The sequence below is a fragment of the Gekko japonicus genome, unplaced genomic scaffold (assembly GCF_001447785.1).
Source record: "Gekko japonicus isolate JY-2015 unplaced genomic scaffold, Gekko_japonicus_V1.1 scaffold346, whole genome shotgun sequence".
Lineage (NCBI taxonomy): Eukaryota > Metazoa > Chordata > Lepidosauria > Squamata > Gekkonidae > Gekko > Gekko japonicus.
This window is the reverse complement of record NW_015161414.1, coordinates 591,985-614,359: the sequence shown is the minus strand read 5'-3', so window position 1 is coordinate 614,359 and position 22,375 is coordinate 591,985. Positions and strand designations below refer to the sequence as shown.

Here is a 22,375-nt window from a genome sequence, read left to right as displayed (position 1 = left end):
TTTGATCCATAAATCTTTCCGCTTTTGGAACAGAGTCAATTTTATATATTTTTTCCCTGATAATTAAAACTCAACCTTTCCGGAAATAGCCATCTATACGATATTCCCGTTTTTTGCAGAGAGAGAGTAAGCATCCTGTATAGTTTCCTCCTTTTTCTTACTTCGAATGGGATGTCTTTCAAAAATTTTATCTCTTCATTCTTGATTTTTAAGGATTTCCCCATTGTTGACTTTAGCACCAGTTCTCTGGTTGATCATTTCGTAAATTTTAAATAAGTCTCCCCTGGGAGTTTATTTTTCTTTATAAAGTCCAGATAAGTCCTGTAGGCCACATCCATTTCCTTAATTAAGTCTTCTTGTTTGTAATCCATTAGTGGGGCCAAGGCAACCACCAAGAGTTCCTTTAAGTCCTCATTCTTATCCTCAGGTATTCCATGGAAACGTAGAACATACATGGATCTTTCCAGCTGGAGCTGTATTAGTTGTGTTTTATCCGAGGATCTCTCCTTCTCTGCTTCATCCACTCTTTTATTAATTAAGTCTGTTTTTCCATCTTTTTCAACGTTTTCTCCATTGCTGTAGTTCTCTTGTCCATTTGCTTTAACTGTTTTTGCACATTGTCCAGTTTGGTGTTGAGAGTAGTCATCTGTTCCATTAGAGGGCGCAGTGCATTTGCTAAGAGTGAAGAAAAGTCTGTAGATGCTTCCTGGTTCTGGGAGGGAGCTGTTGGTATGTTATTTCCGGTCACCAGTTTTTTCTCCGGCGCTCTCCGTCCTCTCCCAGCCATAACATTAACAAGAAGTAAGTTTTCCAAAACAAAGCAAAAGTTATACGTTTTAATTCCGCTTCGTATATTTTAGCAGCTTTTGCGTTCGCTTAACTTCTTATGTGCTTGGTTTGGCTCAAAGTCTCTTTATTTTCGCTTTAAAATAATTTTTTACAGTTTACTCCTATTGGGGGGGGCTTGAAATCTCCTCCCCCCACGCTTCAAACTTAGGCACTTCCAATTACTACCAAGGCTCCATTCGCTTATTTTTCACTGCGCTTTGCTTAACTCACAGTTTGTAGCCTTGGAGATCTTTTGGAAGTCTTTTTTACGAGTTTGGTCATGATCACTTGTTCTGGCAGTTGTCTCTAGGCGCCATACTGGCTCCGCGGCGATGGTACCTATCGGGGAAGAAGGTGAGCCTCAATTCCTCGGGCGTCTCCTTGGAAGAGGCTCTCCTCAGCTCCCCAGGCTGGGGGTCTCCTACAGAGACCCCAGGGGGGTCCAGGACGAACTCGAACCCCTCCCGTCAGCCGGGTCTCGGCACATCTCCATCCGAGCAAGACGAGACGTGTCCGGGCGGCGAAATGCTTAAACCGGAAGTCCTATTTTTTTACCAATTTTCCAAAATATTCTGGTACGAGGGTGGTTGGTTCCCTGGTATGCTTAAGTAAAAGCAAGTTTTTTTTGTTTTTTTTAACGCTCACTGGATTGAGAGAGAGAGAAAGAGAGAGGCTGAGCTAAGTTAGCAAAGCTGCGAGGCTTGATTTTTAAAACAACCACTTTTTTCCTGCAAGTTTTTTTCTGCTCTCCCTGCCAAGCATACTGCAGCTGTGAAAGGTGGCGACTTAGATTCACATTTGATTTAAAAATCTCACTTACACCAGCCTGCATATGCTAACGAGCAGCTGAGAACTATTATTTTGAATCCTTTTGCATGTTTTGGAATCCCAGCTACAGAGGAAAATAGGAGAAGCTGATTGCTTCCACTTGCCCTGGCTTCCTGCTCTGAAGACAGGATTAACCCTGTGAGAGCCTGCTAAAAGTCTGCAAGTCAAGATGAGTACTCCAGCTTTAATTTCTATGTCTTCTGAATCAGCCACAGATGTGTGTTCCAAGCCAGATATCTCAACCCAGGGGGGTTAGGTCCACTGAAGTTAACCCAGCATAATTTTAATTGGTGGCTCAGCTCCCTAAAGAATAGACTGCAAATGTATGGGTCTGAAGATATTTTAACAAAGGCTGTCTCTACAACTGAGCCAGACAAAAGTGCCTTCAGAAGACTAGATGGCTTTGCCAAGTCCTTGATTATGGGTTCAGTTAATTGCCATGATGTCCCCAGCCTGCATACTATAGAAACTTCCAAATTAATGACTGAACACCTGAAAGAGAGGTATGGAGGGGAGACAACCAGTAATATTCACTACTTGAAGGCTCAGATTTTTGACTTTAAAGTAAAGGAAAGTGACTCTTTACCTGCTTAATTGATGAAGCTAATGGGGACTTACAATCAACTGAAAGGACTTGGGAAACCTCCTGACTAAGTAGACATGGTTGCAGCCATACTGAATGGGCTCCCTACAATTTACAGAGGGCTTGCAATAATTTTAAGACACCAAAAGGATCTAACGCTTGATGGCTTGTTGATGATTTTAAAGGAGGAATATGACTCCAGAACTAGTTGGGATGCTTTGTCTAATGAGATGTCTGTTTTGAGTTTGAAACATACATGCATATTTAAAAGAGAAAGGAAAATTGAATGTTTTATATGCGGCCAAAAATTGTGAATTTAAAAATAGTGCAAGACAAAAGCCTACTGGCTCACATGGTCACTCTGAGAGAGCGCCATCTGATGGAAGAAGAAATTATAGCAACCACAGAGGTTTTAGACCTCAGACAAAGGAGAATCCCAATGCAGCTAGAAATGTTAAAAGGAATGCTCAGAGGAATGGAAATAGTGATTATGTTTTTAGAATCTATGATAATGATGATGATGAAAATAAGAAAGTATTTTTAGTAGACTCTGGATCCTGTACACACATTTGCAAATATAAGGATTTGTTTTGTAAAATTGATACTGAGAATAAGAAGGAAATCACCTGAATACGTTAACCAATTATTGTTAGTAAATAGGCTTCAGATTCCCGGGCTCTCTTCCCATTGGCTTTCTGCCAGGTTCCCTTCCAGGTCAGTCTAAACAATAGCACACAAGGTAAAGCACATTAACCCTATAATGACTGAATTTTAGACCTTGCAACACATATATTTCCAACACCCCTTCTCAAGGTCTAACAGGTCTAACATGCACATACAACAGACATCACTTATGATTCACTTTAACATATACATCAACCATATTCAACATTTTGTTCCCCAACTGTGTGATTTTGGGGGTTGTATATCCTGTATCTTTTTCCACCAACAGGATACCCAACTACAATTTCAGCTCTGGGGTCAAGTTTTCCCCTTTTCTCTTTTGGTATGCGAGCATACCCTTTGGAACGAAAAGCCTGGGCACAAGTAGCACCAGCAAAAGCAACACTGTACCAGTGTCTGTCCAGTATATACAGGGCAAGCAAAGAAGGCGGTCTTCATGGCTCCAATAATTTTAAGCTGTATCAGGAGCAAGAGCCACAGGGAGTGAGAGCCCCTCCCCCCATAGGTGGGATATTCAGGAGCTCTCTGTAATTCCGGGCTCCATATACATGTGATTGTTTGTTGGGCATTGTCTTGCAGGGTGGAGCAGTTGTAAATCCATGTTGTTCGTTTGTTTTAAAAAAGGGGAGACAACCCCATTTGGGATTGGGGCACTGCTCTTTCATGAGGGAGCATTATTTTTACCTCCCAATCCTCGATGGAACTCTGCCAGTGAGCAATTTTGTCTATGTTTTCCAAACGCCTCTTCCTCTCATTGATGAGCCGTGCTACGTTTTTCATGGCATTTAAAGCATCTTCCACGTCTTTAAAATCCCTAGGGTTGAAATGGATTCCATTAGACATGTCAGCACCAGATAGCCAGATGGGAAGGGGGCAGGCCTCTACTGCAAAGCACTGAGACTAGCAAACAAATCCACGTTGGGGGGGAAAGATAACATCTACCACAATATGAAATATATCTGATGTAATTACAGAGAGTTTGATCCCACCAGTTTTCCTGCAGATGCAAGATGGAGGAAGGATGCCTCTTGACCCCCCACCCCTGCTAGGGATTGTAGTAGCTATGCAAACTAAAAAACACATGTGATGGGACTACAGAAAGGAGGGGAATTGGATGAGATCACCCCTCATCTTCCTTGTGCCAGCATAAAGACTGGCAGGATCCACCCCTCAGCTTTAATGCTTCCCTCATCTGCTGAATGGGGATAATGTGGAACTGCAAGACACAATTTGTTTTACTGATGCTTGTACCACATTGTACAATATATATCACTGGCGAAGCACATTTTCACATCAGCCGTGCATCAGACTGCAGGTCAGAGTAATCACCATCAACCACTGTGACTATGTTCCAAAACTCTACAGAGGATCTAGAGTGGTGCTAACCTGTAATTTCTTCCCACCACACTGTTTCCACAACAAAGAGGCACAAATGTACTTCATATTCCTTTACTTGTTCTGTCTGTCAACTCTAAGCAGCAGCAGAAAGAAGTTCAGCTGATGTCTAAATACATGGCAGGAGGGACTTCCATAACTAGCACCCATTGCCGAGCCTACCATTTTTTGCTTTTATCTTGTATAATTTGTTGCACCAACTGCTAAGCGAACCCCCGCACCCCATCCATCCACACACATCTGCAAGAACTTTCCTACTTGATTTCCCATCAGTTTCCTAGAAAAAAGGTGCCTGTCGGTGAGCTGGAAAGCTGCTGCAGGACTTCCCCTAGTCTAAGAGAGCCACCAGATGCAATAGGAAAGGATACCTACAAAACCGAAATGGGCCCTAGATAATCTCATTGGCTTGAACCCAGAGAGCCATGAATGGAGTGGAGCTCATGGAACAAATCTGTTGCTGCCTTCCCCTTCTTGCTGCAGCCTCAAAAAGATGATCCTGAACATTGGGGAATCTTCTGAAATAGCGTGACATGCAGTGCAAGTGAGAAGAGGAAATTGGTGGAAACTGCCCCCTCCTGCACCCCTGCGCAAACTCTACTTGCAAATGGAGCGGTAGTTTACACTGATTCCTTCTTGTCCCACTGCAGCCTCCCCATGCTATATGCAAGAAGGAGGGCAGCAAAGATCCATTTGGTAACTCTGTGCTGTTCCCCAGATTTGTAAGAGACAGTGTTCCCACTAAACTGTGTGCATGAGCAGATGGTCATTAACCCAGAAAGCCCTGCTCAGCAGCAATCTGGAACCACACAGGGTCTTGCACTGCCCATGGCCCATTCTAAGATTACAGTTATATTCTGCTCACGATGTGAACTGCTCCACTCAGTGGAGGGGGGATTAGAAGGAACATTGGCTACAGATCTGTCTTTCCCTGTAACAGTTACAGTTTCAGGGAAAAACTTGTTCAAATGGCTGTAGAGGATTTTTCTACACTAGTTACAACAACCAAGAGGGAATGGGCTCAGATGAATGCACCTCCTGGCATCTGGTCCTAAATCGTTTTTACCTATGCTGTGGGTTTGTGTACTTCAGCAATTCTGCAAGCTGCAGTGGGTACTTGCAAATTTTCTGCACCGGAGTCAGGAGGAAACCATCCAGAGAGATGTCAATCATCTTCTGAAGCAGCCGGCAGGCTTCAAAGAAATAGACATACTTGCTCACTTTGGTGAGTCGAGAAAGCTCCGCGCAGGCATTGGGGTGGTTGTTGCAGTACTCAGAGTAGATCTGGAATTCATTTTGCTGAATTGGAAGACAAAAAGACAATATTATAAGGACACAAGAAGAGCCTTGCTAAATCAGACCAGTGATCCATTTCATCCAGCATCCTGTTTCACACAGTGGCCCACCAGCTGCCCTGAAGAACCAGCAAAGAGGCCATAGAGACCAATGTCTTCCCATGATGCTGCTTCCTGGCACTGGCATTCAGAGGTTTACTGCCTCTGGATGTGGGGGTACCCTTTAATTACCATGGCTAATAGCCACTGATGGACCTATTCTCCATGAATTTATCTAGTCCCCGTCTAAAGGCATCTATGCCATCACTACATCCTCTGGCAATGAATTCTACAGTGTAATCACTCACTGAATGAAGAACAGTTTCCTTTTGTCCATCCTAAATATATTGCCTATCAACTTCACTGGGGGCCCTCTGGAGAAAAAGCTCTTTTTATCCACTTTCTCCACCCCATGCTTAATTTATAAACCTCAATCATGTCCCCCATTAGTCAGCTTTTTTCTAAACTGAAGTATTGGATTCTCTAAAAGATCTCTTTCTCTTGATCTTGGCCAGGTCAGACCACATCAGCATATGGGTTATGTAGCTTTGACTTGTTTCTTGTTCCACAAGGAACAAGGTACCTCACTATGCTTTCTTATACTTCTTATACTTTATACTTCTTATACTTAAGCAGGACCAGAGGGAAGGACTTCTAGCTTCTCTGTGTTACAGGTAAATAAAATAAGAAGCACTAAGGAAACAAAACGTTCAAAAAAGAAACACAGAAGAACTATTTAAGTAACAAGCCAAAAGCTAATCAGAAGTGTGAAGCAGGGGTTGATAGGCAGACATGTGAATTCTAGTAGAAAGCTCAGCAGATTGAATAAAAAGGGGGGGGGTTGTTTGTGCAAGCACAACTGAAGAGAAAAAAAAAATCAAAAGTAGATCTGCTGGGGGCACGAAAGACTCTGTGCACCACGCACCGTTGAGGCAGTCACATACTTTGGCCTTTGAAAGGTTTTTGTAATCAAAACAAAGTCCTTTGCCTTTCCAACATTTTTAGGCCACTGCACCAAGGACTCTTGGTGGGCTGCTGAGCTTTCTTCTTGAAGAACCACTCTGTATTGGTGGGTGTACTGCTACAGACTCCGCTGCAGGTGCTATTCGCTCAGTCCCTTGGAAGTTGGGTTCCTTGGGGGATTTCTTTCTTCCACTGAATGAGCATAGGGTATGGACTAGTTATGCCTGCACAGGGCTGCCACAAGCACTGCACAACCAGAAGGTGGTTAGGATTGAGCTGTCCTGCTGTTAGTGTCCCTGTTTTGTGAGTTGCACTGCACACAAACGCTGAGCCCATCAGCACATCACATTATTCCAGCATAAACCTCTATGGACTATAACCCACTTTTTCAGATGTAACAAGAGGCTTCTCACTAGGAAGCCCTGTCCTGTAGGTGGGATGCTTTTTAAAATTAGAAATGCTGCTATGTTCATCGCTCCTTCAGAAAAGGTCTGCCTAACAAGGAGAGCTTTGTTGCCTCTAAAGAAGTGGGCTGCAATCTACAGAAATTTATGATGGAATAAAATTTTGTTTAGTCTTGAAGCTGTCACTAGACTCCTGTTTATCTCTGCAGCAACAAACACAGCTACCTCCCCCCGAATGACTTCTTATGTCATTCATTGTGTGCACATACATTACTAGTTTTTGTGCCATTCACTGTAGTGCACACGCACTTAAATGGTTTCCAATGAGCATCTTTTCCACCAGGTACCCACACACCTTGTCTAAGCAACAAGTAAAAGATGGGGAATGGAGGCAAATACCAAGGTTCTGTCACAGTACCTGCCTTTCTTAGAGTTTCAAGTCTCTCTCTCTAAACCTGTGCCTAATTCCTTTCAGTGCCAGATACAAGCTTTTGTGCCTCCTTTTTAACTGTGCCTGGCTTTCTTTAGGTGCCAAATGCCTCCCTGTGTCCCTTTTTTGTGGGGCATAGTGTCTGCCTTTGCCCATTCTGAAAATGAACGTTTTGCCTCTAAAATTAGTACCCTTTCTGTTATCTGCTTGGTACTCAGCAGGGAGCATCCTTTGGGTTAAGAGTGCAGTTCCCAGAAATTTCATCTCAATTGGATACAAAACAAAGACATTGCTGCCAGAAATGTTTTGGGTTTTTTGTTTTTGTTTTTTTACTTTTAATTGACTTGAAAACTGGGACCCTTTCTGTTATTTGCCTGAAATTTGGCAGGAAGAGCCCTTGGAGGAGAAATAGTCCATGAAAATTTCATCCTAATTGGATGGGAAACAGACACGTTACAGGCAACTGTGTTTCCCTTTGAAATCTGATTCCCACTGAAACCAATGGAAAACCAATGATAAAAACAAATTAACACAATAATGGATGAAATGAAAATAAATACAATTTTTAAAAATGAAAGCAAAAAAATAATGCACATGCTTCCAATTCTTGTCTCTTATTACTCTCAGCTGAAAAGGCCTAATGGAAAGGGATCGTGGCAGCAGTCAGACTTTTGTTCCAGCAACTTTTGATCAGACACCCCAACCCTCACCCTCAAATCACTGCATGGTCGACCGACCAGATGTCAGCTGTGCAGTCGCTGGGGGGCGGGGGGTGTCGGGCAGCTTCTGTTGGTTTAAAGGTCTTTTGTGCACATGTGCACACATCAGGAAGGGGAAGAAAAAATGGTAGAAACTGGAAGCTTCACTTCCCAAACAACTTGAGCACGCAACAGCGCAATCACATGTTTGGAAGTACGGGGTAGAACTGCAGATGTCCATAAGGACCGGACTTTCCCCAGTGCCTGGAAACTCCTGTTCCAAGACGGGTGAATACCAAGTGCCGACGGCTGAGGGATGTGAGGCAGATGCTGCTATCTGAACCTGCAGTTTAAATCCACAGGGCAGCAGCAACAAAGACGTTTCTAACCTCCTGTCTGGCTGCAGCCTGTGGTTGAATTGACATTAGATGATAGAGCAGTTAATCTGTGATGGCTCATTCACACAGACAAATAATCACTTGATGCGACAGCCAACCAATGATTGACATGCTGGAGAGTTTTCAAGTAACCAAGTGTTGTTGTTTTTATGAAAGAATACCTCAAAACCAGTTCAGGCACAATACTATCCACTCGGATGTCTATATGTGTATATATATGCCCATCTAAGGATGGGCATGAACCAGCTCATGAAGTGAAGTTAGTCATGAATTTTGCCAGTTTGTGGTTCACACAAAGCCATATTCGTGGAAGGCCCCCAGCACAAACATTCCATGATTTTTGGTGCTATTCGTGGTGGTTCATGAATGGATACATTTCCAGACAGATAATCTCTGCTGAACTAAACTGTTTACAAAATTCTAAGGTGAAGGGGGGGTAGAATTCTCCAGCCTTGGAAACACCAATAGTAGCCCTTCAAAGCTTAATAGGCACTGCTGGCAATAACAGAATTCCCATTCTGCTCTATGGGATCAGAAAACCATATATACGCTCAGCTCAGCTACACACCATTTCATCTGTTGGCCGTTCCCAGTTACACAGAGAGGCAGGGAACTTGTTAAAAGCCAACTAGCAGAGCACATTAATTTATTCCCTCTTGATTACGAACTCCTCTCCCCTGCTGGGGTTTGGGTGTTAGGTGGACTCAGGGCTCTGAGCCACCCTGTCTTTCTGCTCACACTGAGTGGGAGGCTTAGCTATTGGGTGCCTTGACTCCCTTCTTATAAATCAGGACAACAATGGAATTTGTCCATGAGTCAGGCAAGTTCCCTGTTTTATCAATCATGGTAAAGACAGTTGCCAGAGGAGAAGCCCACCAGTAAGAATTGTTTTTAAGTAGTTTTGGAGGGAGTCCATCTGGTCCTGGGGCTTTCCCCACCTTCAACTGGTTAATTAGGTGGTTAATCTCTTTAGGACTGACAGGTGACCATTCAGGTAAATCAGAGGGGATTTGTTCTTGCTGATCCAATACAATAAACGAGGGATCAAAGAATAAGTTTTGGAAATGGTCTATCCAAACCTCAGCAGGGATGGAGTGACTATGGCAATGGCTCTTAGAATCGAGAGTGCCAGTAACTAGTGACCAGAAAAGCTTGTTATTTGAGGCATTACAGGTACTAATAAGTAAATCCCAGTACTTGATGCGTAATTGTCTTTTCTTGTGAGCCACTGTATAGCTTACTTTTCAGTTCAAAGTAGCTCAAGGGAATATTAGCTGCAGAGCTGTTACAATAAGTGCAATATACTGCACGCAGTTGGCATTTCAGTCTTTGGCATTCCTTGTCATACCATGGGTCCATCTTCCAGGTAGAGGGACTAGGTTTAGTTGTTGATTGCTGTTTATGAAAATTAATTATAGCAGAAGTTAAGTTGTTATAAATTTGGAGGGCCTCTGGAGAATTTCTAACTTTAACCAATTGTTGATTTAGTTCCATTAATTTACTTGTTTGGAGCAACTGGTTGATACTCTCTTGGACTTTCTCTGACCATCTAATTCTTAGTGAAGCAGGAATATCAGTAGAGATAGGTGCTGAATAACTGACAGCATCGAGTTTTAGTAATGTAACCAGAGGAAAATGATCACTATCTTAGCTCTCACCCACAAAAAATCTGCAATAAATTTTCTCAGATTGGGAGAAACAAAAATGACACTACTACCCAGCCTAGAGCTAAATGTGTACTCCCCCAACAAATCATGTGGTAAAGACCCATTCAATATAAATCTATTAAAGAGGATACAAAGGTTTGCGAAGAATGCTCCTGCTGTATTGACATGGGGGGTTTAGCTATTGAACATAAGAACATAAGAACATAAGAGACGCCAATGTTGGATCAGGCCAAAGGCCCATCCAGTCCAACACTCTGTGTCACACAGTGGCCAGAAATACCAGTGCCATCAGGAGGTCCAGCAGTGGGGCCAGGACATTAGAAGCCCTCCCACTGTTGACCCCCCCCCCAAGCACCAAGAAGACAGAGCATCACTTGCCCCAGAGCCCCTAGCTATACCTTGTGGCTAATAGCCACTGATGGACCTCTGCTCCATATGCTTATCTAATTCCCTTTTGAAGCCGTCCATGCTTGTAGCACCCACCACTTCCTGTGGCAGTGAATTCCATGTGTTAATCACTCTTTGGGTGAAGAAGTACTTCCTTTTATCCGTTCTAACCCGACCGCTCTGCAGTTTCATGGAGTGCCCACGAGTTCTTGTATTGTGAGAAAGGGAGAAAAGTACCTCTTTCTTTACCTGCTCTTTCCCATGCATAATCTTATAAACCTCGATCATGTCACCCCTCAGTCGTCTTTTCTCCAAGCTAAAGAGCCCTAAGCGCTTTAACCTTTCCTCATAGGGAAAGTGTTCCAACCCTTTTATCATTCGAGTTGCCCTTTTCTGCACTTTTTCCAAAGCTATAATATCCTTTTTAAGGTGTGGTGCCCAGAACTGCACACAGTATTCCAAATGAGGTCTCACCATTGATTTATATAGGGGCATTATTATATTGGCTGATCTGTTTTCAATACCCTTCCTAATAATCCCCAGCATAGCATTGGCCTTCTTTATTGCAGTCACACACTGTCTCGACATTTTCAGTGAGTTATCCACTACAACTCCAAGATCTCTCTCTTGCTCAGTCTCTGCCAGTTCAGACCCCATCAATGTGTATTTATATTTAGGATTTTTGGCTCCAATGTGCATCACCTTGCACTTGGCCACATTGAACCCCATTTGCCATGTTGACGCCCACTCGCCCATCCTTGACAGATCCCCTTGGAGTGCCTCACAATCCTCACTGGTTTTCACCACCCTGAACAACTTTGTATCATCCGCAAATTTAGCCACTTCACTGCTTACTCCCATCTCCAAATCATTAATGAACAAGTTAAAAAGCAGTGGACCAAGTACTGATCCCTGCAGTACCCCACTGCTTACCACCCTCCACTGAGAAAATTGCCCATTTATATTCACTCTCTGTTTTCTATGGATTAGCCAGTTTTTGATCCATAAAAGGACTTGTCCTTCTATCCCATGATTTTTGAGCTTACTTTGGAGCCTTTGATGAGGAACTTTATCAAAAGCTTTCTGGAAGTCAAGGTAAATAATATCTATTGGATCCCCCTTGTCCACATGTTTGTTCACCCCCTCAAAGAACACTAACAGGTTAGTGAGACAAGATCTTCCCTTACAGAAACCGTGCTGAGTCTGCCTCAATAGGTTTTGTTCATCTATGTGCCTACTAATTCTTTCCTTAATAATGGTTTCCACCAATTTACCCGGTATCGACGTCAGACTGACTGGCCTGTAATTTCCCGGATCTCCTCTGGAACCCTTTTTAAAGATGGGAGTGACATTAGCTACCTTCCAATCCTCAGGAATGGAGGCAGATTTTAAGGAAAGATTACATATCTTTGTCAGGAGATCTACAAGTTCACATTTGAGTTCTTTCAGAACTCTCGGATGCCTTGGGGGCCTTGGCTGAGTGAGCACACGCATTTTATACCCTCCTGATTGTGAACTTCTCTCCCTGCTGGGGTTTGGGTGTTACTCTGTCTCTCTACTCACACCAAGTGCCTCAGCTGAGGGTGCACAGTTTATACCCTCCTGATTGTGAACTTCTCTCCCCTGCTGGGGTTTGGGTGCTAGGTGGACTCTGGGCTCATGGCCATGCAAGAGAGGTCAAACCAGATGACAGCCTTGTGTGACCAGTATTCCAGGGGATTGGCATCGGTGGTCTCAGGGGACTTGGTGAGGTACTCCCTCACCATCACCTCTGCCAAATCCTCCACCATTGCACACCTTGCATCCTCACCACTCCTGACCTCTCAGTTCTCCATTGACAACCAGTAGTGAGGCTTCTCCTCTCTTTTTTCTTTTTTTTTGGTTTTTAAAATGTTTATTAAGATCAAGTATAACTTATAACATATACAATAACTGCAAAACAGTAAGCAAAGTCCTGAGAATCCAAAATTACAAACCAGCCAGTTAATGACCGACTACTTTCAACATACATCAACAGTTATAACATAATAACATAATAATTTCGTATCAGATCCGTTCCCATAAATAAAAATGACTTTTGAACTATAAATCCCAATGAATGGAGCCATGTCTAAAATACAAGAAGTTTGGGAGTCTGCTACTCTGAACAACAAGGGGAGTCTCAACAGTAAGGCGGAGGTCAGAGTGAAATCAGAAGTCAAGCCATGTGTGATAGCTCGTCCTAGAGGGCAGCACGTTATGTTCTGTCACGAAGTCAAGTACTGGATACCAAGTACATACAAATTTATCATAAGTTTTACTGGAGCTGTTTTGTAATCGGTCTACAATATTAGAGATTTTATTCAGCTGGGCTCCTCCTCCTCCTCTCCAGCCTCTTCCACCCACTATTCCCCCTGCCCATGTCTGTTGGCCTGTAGCCTCTGCAGTCTTTGCAGAGCTCATGCTTCCACTGCAAAAGCTCTGCATTCAGGACAGCAATGCTGCATTTTACCTAGGGGTCACAGTCTACACAGGACAGCTTCTACCCCCCTTTATTGAAGAGAAGATGCAACCTGGTGGTGATGCCCAACTGCAACCTCTCAGCCAAGGCCCTGACCTGTGAGAGAACAGCCGGCTCAGGGCAGAGGCCAGTGCTCAGTCCAGCCCTTGAGACAGGGGGATGTCTTGCCCCAGGCTGGCCATATGGGCACACAGCCCATATGTCCTGGGGGGCTTCAGGACATGCACCATTTGGGAGATGATCAGCCAATCGCTGGAGCTGATGCTGACTGAGGTCCTCTTCCCCATGCAGGATGATCACAGAGGAGATGACATCCTGTGCAGTGCTCTTCTGCTCCACCAAACACACACTAATTGTGTAGGTGGTGTTCCTCATCCCCCTCTCCCTGCCTCTCATGCAGCAGACAGACAGACTTGATGCTGCACCAAAAGTGGGAGGCCAGGTGCGGTGCTGGCAGGTCTCGAGCAAGGACCGCATCTCAAGGAGGTCTTGACAGGTGGCCTTGACAGTGCCCCCCAGCCCCAGAACTTCCTTTACCACCAACTGAAGCATATGTGCCATACAGACGATGCCCTTGAGGTGTGCATGCTTCACCTCTGTCAGCATGTTGGCACTGGCATCTATGACCATGTAGCCATGGATGATGTTTCCACTGCCCACCTACTCCCTCAGGCTTCTCTGTATCGCAAGGTGGTAATGTTTTGTACCGTGTGGTCTGCATCCATCCCCTGCACATGGAGCAGAACCATTTTGTAGCCCGGTGGCAGGACTGTCCCCTCCTGGGGCCTGGGCCATGCCCCAACAATCCTGCTGGCTGTTCCAGAGGTCTACCGTGGAGTGCATGGTTCTGCCTTGTGCCCTGGAGAGCTAATCCTTGACCATTGCCACTGCAGCCGGCAAAAGGCAACATCCTTCACAATGGAGAAGGGTTGACCATCCACAGCAATTATCTCATCAACGAGATGAGTGACTGCTTCCTGAACCCTACAGATAGCCCTTTTGACCTTTTGGAGAGTGGCCCATCTTGATGTCCCACCCATGGCAGCCTGAGTGCAGGGAGCCTTCCTTGGAGGGGCCTCCTGCTCCCCCTCTGCTTCTCCCTGCTGAGGGAGTGGGCCTCTTCTTCCTCCCACTGGCCACCACTCTTTCCTCCAGTGGGAACATACTGGGGTGAACATTTTGCAGGTGCCTGTGGAAGACAGAGGAGGACACGTGTTGGGGTTGGGTTTGCACCCCTCCAGACATGGGTGTGGCACACCCGGCACTCTGCAGCACAGGGATCACTGGGGAGGATGAGGAAATGTTTCCAACTGAGGCCCTAGGATTGGATGAGGCGGAGAGCCCTAGGAACAGATCAGTGGAAGGAGGCTCCAAGACCCCTGGTGAAGCCCTGCTAGGGTTGAGCTCCAGTGGCCTGGCAGGATTGGTTTGGTGCCCAGGGATGGGGGCCTGTGGTATGCAGGGGGTGGAGGCCTTCTTCCCCACACAATGAGCACCCTTTTCACCCACTTGCACCCTCTTTCACTTTCCTAACATCCAATATGGAAGCAATCCTAGAGGCACAACTATTACTTAGGAATATTCTTGAAATAGTCCCCATGCATTATTTCAGTGTATGACCATACATCAACACTTCACTCCATAAACGCTTGGGTGCACAAGAAACTGTAAATAGTCTTTCTTTATTTTGCAAGACATTTTGCATCACTAATCATTTAAAATGAAAAACTCTGATTTCCACTGGTCTGGTGGGGCTGGGGTGTCCACCAAATTGTTGTGGGGTAACTTTGGGGAGCCCCTGTTGGAAGTCCAAATCTGCCTTTGAAGAATTGTGGGTGACCTAGCCAGCCTGACAGGTGTTCCTTTTCCTCTGCAGAGTTGCAGAGCAGAAGAATTCACCAGAAGTTGTTTCAGCCATTGGAGGGGGACTGTGAGAGTTGTGGGCACACTTCCATTGCTTGTCTGGTGGGGCTGGAGTGCCCATCACGCTGTCGTGGGATTACTTCGGCGACCCCCTGTCGGAAGTCTTGTCATGTCTGCCTTTCTGTTCTTCCAAATCTGCCTTTGGAGAATTGTGGGTGGCTCAGCCAGCCTGACAGGTGTTTCTTTTCCTCTGCAGAGTTGCAGAGTAGAAGAATTTGCCACTGGTTGTGTCAGCCCTTGGGGGGGGGGCTGTGAGAGTTGTGGGCACTGAGCATATTTCCCTTGCTTGTCTGGTGGGACTGGGGTCCCTGCCAAGCTGTTGTCAGGTAACTTTGGGGAGTCCCTGTTGGATTTTTCTGAAAAAAATTGAAAACCTGCCCTCCAGATTTGGTGAGGATTGGATTTACAGGATCTGTGTTACGGCCCCTGTGTTACAGGATCCGTGTTACAGCCCCCGTGTTACAGGATAAGTGTTACGACCCCCCAAAGAAGGTGCCCCCAGGAAAGTGCTCTCTGGGGAAATGACAGGGGGTTCAGAATTTCCACTGGTCTGATGCTCAGGTTTAACCTGTAACCTAGGGCTTGGCTGTTCTTTGTCAGTTATAAGTGCCCACATGGGGGTCCCCATCTGCCATAAAGGTAAAATGTGCTGTTGATCCGCAACCAACTCATGGTGACCCCATGAAGTTCCACATCATGGGGTTTTCAAGGCAGGAGACGAGCAGAAGAGGTTTGCCATTGCCTTCCTCTGCACAGCAGCCCAAGTTTTCCTTGGTTGTCTCCCATCCAAATATCAACCCTGCTTAGCTTTCAAGCTGTGACAAGATCAGGCTAGTTTGGATTATTAGGGCTAACTCTGTCATACTTAGAAATGGCAGTTATTTGAACCCCAGGAAGAAAAGGCTTGTTTTTCTTTTGTTTCTTAAAGTATCCAGCGTCTACTGATCATACAGTCAACCTTTTACTGCACACAAAATATTCACACTAGTGTAGCCCTTCTATTCATCAACTGCCTTCAGGCCTAGGTGAGTGAATAGGCAGACCACCACCCAGCCTGTTCTGACATACAAGTGGGTGAAAGTGGTCATATTTTTTGTGGGCTGCTGAAATTTTAGAACCTATCCACAGGGCCAAACTAGTGCAAAGGGTTTGAGTACAGTGACAACCTTTTTGTATTGGATCAAGGGGCAAAAATGGTTAGTCAACCTACATATTCCAGGAAGCAGGACCCAATTTCACTCAGGTGCGGGTAATCTTTGTTGAATTTTTTCTCCAATGCTTTAACAAATTTTTTCTGGCACTTGTAGATCTCCTCAATATTCCCAAAGATGGTTTTCAGCTGCTCCTCGGTGAACATATCTGCTCTTTTACGGCACTGCTTTATATAGCCCTGGAGAAAAGTCAGATTTTATGGGCAAATTACTTGGGCAGCAAAATCAAAAAGGAACCACAGTCTTGACAGATATGGCTAAACCACTCAGTAGAGCATAGTCCAAGTGTACTTACAGACACAAAATGAAATCAATGGTTACTGTGGAAGCAAAATACAATCCAAGAGTTCCCCAGTTCTACTTTCAATAAGCACACTGACTGTGTGGAAGCTAATATTTCTGCTGACAAAAAAGTAAAAAACCAGGCATAGCAACAGTAGTTAAGTTAATGGTAATTAAAAGTCCAGCTGTTTTTGCAGATCTGAAGGCCACATTGAAAAGCAACACTCAAGAACTGTAAGGATCTCAGCAAGATGTAAAAGGCATTAAATACCCATTTGTACCTTACTCTGATTTGATAGCTGACAAAATCTAATGAATGGAAACTTCTCGGGATCTGACCTTGTTTCTATTCTGTTATTGAAGACAATTTGTTTTAATTATTTGAGGGGGAAATAAGCCAACAGTAGGACAGATGTATAGCATTTAGGCAGTGGCAAGAGACCCACAGAATGTCATTGTTTTAACCAAAATCCTTTGCACTGCAGAAGCAGACAAACAGTGCAATCCTAAACAGATTTGCAAGTCAAAGGACTTAGAAAGTGTAACTCTGCTTAGGAAGGCATGTAATTATGCTATAGTCAGCTTAACTAGTTTCGATGATGATCCTGAAATCTTTCAAGAATTCCAGTCTTTTACTGTTGTTCTAAAATGTGGTGTATGCTGTCCTTTGCCCAAGATGCTATGGCTGATTTGTGCAACACATTTTTATCCTCATGCCTTTATTACCTCACAGATGTCCTTCAGGTGTTTGATGTAATCTCTCTCTGTGCTTAGGATCTCATTGATAACATTGGTCCTCATCTGATCCTTGGTTGTTTGCCCCACCCCATAACGGTGGGCAGCATTTCGGGAGTCTTCTTCCCTGCCATCGTCTAACTTCAGAGGGTAGTCTTCCATTGGTTCATCCTGGTTCACTCGAAGCTGCACCAAACACAGGAACATTCCCATGATATAATTACTTCAGGGTTCTCTGCTTTTTAAACTCCTAAGTATTGCTTTTGTCCATATAAAATAAAAGGTAAGTAGCATAATTTCTTCCCCTTTCCCATTCACAACTGCTCCTGCCACTGTTGAAATCCCACTTGCTACAAATCCAGAGTTCTTAAAAAATACTGTTTACAGTTCTGTTTGGAATATGGTTGTCATTCAGGGAGATGGTCATCAGAATTAAGTGCATTTATGTATTTAGAAAACTTATAACCCTTTATCCACATACCTATTCAGGGCAGCTCACAAAGTAAACCAGTGCCAGTGCCATAAAATCATAACAGCAGCATAAAAATGATCAATAACAGTCATAAAAACAAGCCAAAGTACAAAGTATAAGACAGCCTAAAGGGGATATTAATAAAGCAGCCCTCCAGTGAAAAGTAAACCATAAAAGCTGTTTTAAAATACTGAATCCCATAGTGAAAAAACCTGGGTAAAAATAAATGTTTTGACCTGGTGCCTAAAAGAAAGGCAGGTAGGCATCAGGTGTGCTTCAATGGGGAGAATAACACAACTTTTTTGGAGATAAGGGGTTCAGGGATCATCAACAGATAGTTGATTTTTGAGTGGGACTTCCTGTTCCAGTACGGCACGTGACGGGTGGATCCTTGGGCTGCTCTGAGATCCCCGACCCCTTTTCGCTTCTTTTGGAGCCCCCCGGATGGGGGGAGCTTTGTCGGACTTCCCGTAGAGAGGTTCGATAGCAGGGGGCTTTGTCCCGGACCCTCCTGCACTTGACAAATGTGGTGGAGTGTCCGTTACCGCCCTGACGCGGGAGCATCTTGTGGGAGATCATGGACGCCATGATCTACTAGCAGCGACCATCCAGCATGTTGTTGAGTGTTTGAAAACCAGCCAGCACTCATGGAAGAAGGGACTCAAGAAATAGCTATGGATATAAGTCCTTGCTTAAAAGAAATAACAAGCCCTACCCCAAAAAGAAACAGCAATAAAAGGAACTCCATCAGAGGTATTGTTGGCAAAAAAGAATAAGAAGGGGAAAAGGAAAAGAGGAGGAAAAGTCTGTATGAAGAAAACTAAGGAGAATAAAGGGATGATGACTAGGCTTTTGATTTATGGAAGGAGCGACGACGGAAAGACATTTCAGGAATTTTAAAATGTGAGGCATATGGAGGAGATCCAAAGGAAGAAGGAAACTACAGAAAGAGGGGAAAGAAGGAAGAGACGAAAAAATTGTTTAAGATTAATATGTTTGTATTTTTCTGTTTGACTATAAATGGCTTTTGTTAAAAAATGGAGTTAGCAGTAACTGGGGGGAAAATGGCGAGTTGCTAAGTTATAAACTGCTGATGGTATAATTAGGGGTAGTTAGTAAATTAGTAGTTTCTTGGAAATTTTATTATTTTTGTGTGATGTTATTTATTTTGTCCTTTTTGGTATAGGAAGTTCTGCAGCATGGATATGAATGATGTTGTAAATGAGAATGAGCTGTCAATGCAGAACCTCCAAAAGTTTGCTTTTTAACACACAAATTGACATTTTCCTGCATAACTGAACAGCCCTTTAAGTATGTAGAAATCTTTGCCTTATAAAAGGGTAGTCTTATTTTACTTTAAAAAATACTTTATTTTCCTTAGTATGAATGAGAGGAGGTCATAAGGTACTGTTTAGGCTTTTTTGGAGGTGAACTGCAGCATGTACACTTATGTGATTTATATAATAGGTGTTTAACATTTTGAGAAGGACAAAAATAGTTAAATAGACTCATCAAGGGAGCTGATTATGTTTACCATCAATGTAATAACTAATAATATCTATATTGTAAAAAGAGTAGTTACGTATACAGAAAAGATAGATATGAATTTTTGGTGTTCTGCTTTTGATCTTAAAGGGATAGAATGAATTTAAATCTACTGTTTGTGTAGCAGTTCAAATGGAGATTAAGATACCAAATGATTTAACAGGTATTATGGCTTTATTATTAGTATGAAGATTGTTTAGTACCAAATGGTAATTATACTAGAAGAGTTAGAACGACTATAAAATTGTTAGCCAGTATAACTTGTAAGGCCTTGTAATACGGGATATAAGATTGGATAAGGACAATATAATATTATGGTGAAGTTATAACTAACCTATTAATGCAGATTTGATTATAGTGAATGTATACTGAATTTATTAATCCTGATATGATTATTGCGAAGTGCTTAAACATATATATTTACTGTCTTCTTATGTGTTCGTTTGTCTTAAAACTAATAAATAATTTAAAAAAAAACACAGATAGTTGATTTTCCTCAGCCCCATTTTTTTAAATACTGAACAAATTGGTAATTATTTAATGGTAGGAAAATGGATGAAATAACTGAGACAGGAGGAAAGCTCTTGTCGGCTATTACGTTCTGAAAATTCTAATGGTATGGACCAAGTGTTGCGCTCAGAGAATCCCTGCAATGGATAAGAACTTTGTTATATACTCAGTAGACCTTGTATTAGCTGAGGAAGGCAAAAAGAGCTTGTCATAGAGACAAATGGCTTTGTGACTAGCCTTGAAGCGCTTGCCTGCAACATAGGTGGACTGGGAGGGGTTTTCTTCTTACGCTTCAAAATTGGTGCTCAGATAATTCTACCCTTCTGACCATCATGATGACAGAATAATCTACAGGATGTTTCTATTTCCTCTCAATGTCAGAAACATTTCAAGAAGGTATTTTAAAAGAAACTGAGTTCAGAATCCATTTGTAGCCCTTAAACAGAATCTCTCAAATCTTTCAAACTGCCCACAAGATGACAGTAGTGTAACAAGAATAGACACCAAAGTAGCTAGTGTTTTTAAGGGGCTCAGTTTTATCAAGTGCTTTAAATCCATTCCTGAAGGGGGATTTTCTCCCATTGAAACTTTCAGTACAACTCCTTCACATTTGATAGCTGGACTTCTACCAAAAGAAGAGAATTAATGTTCCTGAAATTCAGTTTGTATACATTTAGAGATGTCCAAAAGGACAATTGCTCAAACATTCTGCTTCAGCCATTTCTTTGGCCACATACATAATGTAAGTATATACATTTTATTTGTATTATAGCAGTTGTGAAACTTTAAAGCTAGATGTGGATGAGCCTCAGGATGTATTTACGCTCTGTGCTTTGTTTATTCTATTTTGCTTTTAGGAGGGTTTGCTGTTTTATGTAACTTATTTGTTTTATAGATTCAGGTGGGTAGCTGTGTTGGTCTGAAACAGCAAAAGTTTGAGTCCACTGGCACCTTTAAGACCAACAAAGTTTGCTTCAAGGTATGAGCTTTCGTGTGCATGCACACTTCTTCACACTTGAACATGAAAGCGTATACCTTGAATTAAACTCTGTTGTCTTAAAGGTGCCACTGGACTCAAACTTTGTTATTCATCTTATGTTATTGTTTTATTTTTGTTCTGTAAACCATCCTCAGTGCTTTTTAAGTAGATGGTTGAGATATCTGTCAATTAATCAATCAGTCAACAGAAGTCTTGCAGCAGGGGCCTTCACATCCCTCATACATGTAAGCTACAGTCCACAGATAGCAGAAGAGAAGATTAAGGATGCAAATATACCTGGGAGTAGGCATAGGGGAGGTGACTTCAAGGTGAACAAGCATAGGAGTGAACTGCACATCTTGTGACTCGGTCATTGTCAGAAATGACTGGATGCCTACTTCAAAACTAAGAGCTAGGGTTGTCAGATGTAAGTCTGGCAATCCCAGGAGGTTTGGGGACAGGGTATGGGGAGTGGGAGCATCACTCAACATGGTAAATAACACAGAGATCTGGAGAAGTTCTTAGCACATTGATCAACTGGTGACATCAAGGGCTGCCAACCCCCCAATGGGGGCGGGGGTTTCCCCGGTTTCAGGGCCCTCAATCCGCCGCCAGCCAGCTGATCAAGTCTTGGGAGGAAGCTGGGGTCACAACTTTAAAGGCCCCGACATAGGTTCAAATCTTCTAGAAAGAGGTCAGGTGAACAAGAGTGGGCAGGGGTTTGGGAAAACCTTTGGGGCTACTCATAGAAACAGGAAAAAAATCATATAAAACCTGAAATGCAAAATATGCAACTGAAACCCACTCTTCCCTTTCCTGTCAATAGAGAATGCAGAGTGAAACCTATCTCTATGCTGAAATGGTTTGTAGTGGAAAATAGAGTGATTACCAGTTCAACTCTGTTTCTTAAAAAAAAAACTATGATGGCTCCTTTAGGATTGTTCCTTCTTGGTGCCATTCAACCACTTAGAGTTCCTAAGACTACATTATTGGTTCCCAGCAACCAGTCAGTGGGTCTTCTGGCAAGGGCTTGGAGGTGATCAGGGAGGCTGATTCTCATTCCCTCTCCTTAGATGGAGAGTATCTTCCCACATTCCTAGAATTAGAGGGTTCCAATTTCAAGTCTGCCAGACAGACACAAGAAGGACCCACTCTGTCCTTACAAACTTACAGACAGACCCCCTGAAGTGTCCTTGCAGAATTCCAGGGATCCTCAGACTCCAGTTTGAGAAACAAACTAAGTGCAATTCCTATCCAGGCATAAATTCACCAAATCTGATGGAAAACAAAGGATTCTTTGTATTTCCACAGTCACTCCAGCTATGAACCCAAAGGGCTCCTGGGGGGGGGGGAGCGCGCCGGAGCCCCGCTCCAGGAGTGACCAGGCCAGGGGGCGGGGCGTCACATGACCAAGCCCCGCCCCCTGCTCCCAGCAGCCCCGGCCACCCCTCTTCTCACTTCCTGGGGCCCCGGTGCTCCGGTGCCCCAGGAGGCCCGCCCACCTCTCCCTGCGGTTCCCGGGGCTGTGGCACCCAGCGGCGCTTGGGAGGCCTGCCCACCCCTCCCCGCGCTTCCCGGGGCCGCGGCGCCCCTCCCCGGGAGCAGGCAGCAAGGGCCATGCC

At 43.8% G+C, this 22,375-nt stretch overlaps 1 protein-coding gene across 1 annotated transcript in view; it reads right to left on the bottom strand.

Moving 5' to 3' along the window:
• LOC107124056 (rho guanine nucleotide exchange factor 4-like) overlaps positions 1-22,375 on the bottom strand; it is a 100,893-nt gene that overhangs the window by 16,261 nt on the left and 62,257 nt on the right. Inside the window, exons 4-7 of the mRNA XM_015427445.1 lie at positions 17,239-17,433; positions 16,230-16,409; positions 5,382-5,614; positions 3,608-3,737 (exon numbers count right to left, since the gene is read on the bottom strand). Of these exons, the coding sequence (XP_015282931.1) occupies positions 3,608-3,737; positions 5,382-5,614; positions 16,230-16,409; positions 17,239-17,433 (738 nt within the window). The remainder of the gene's footprint in view (positions 1-3,607; positions 3,738-5,381; positions 5,615-16,229; positions 16,410-17,238; positions 17,434-22,375) is intronic.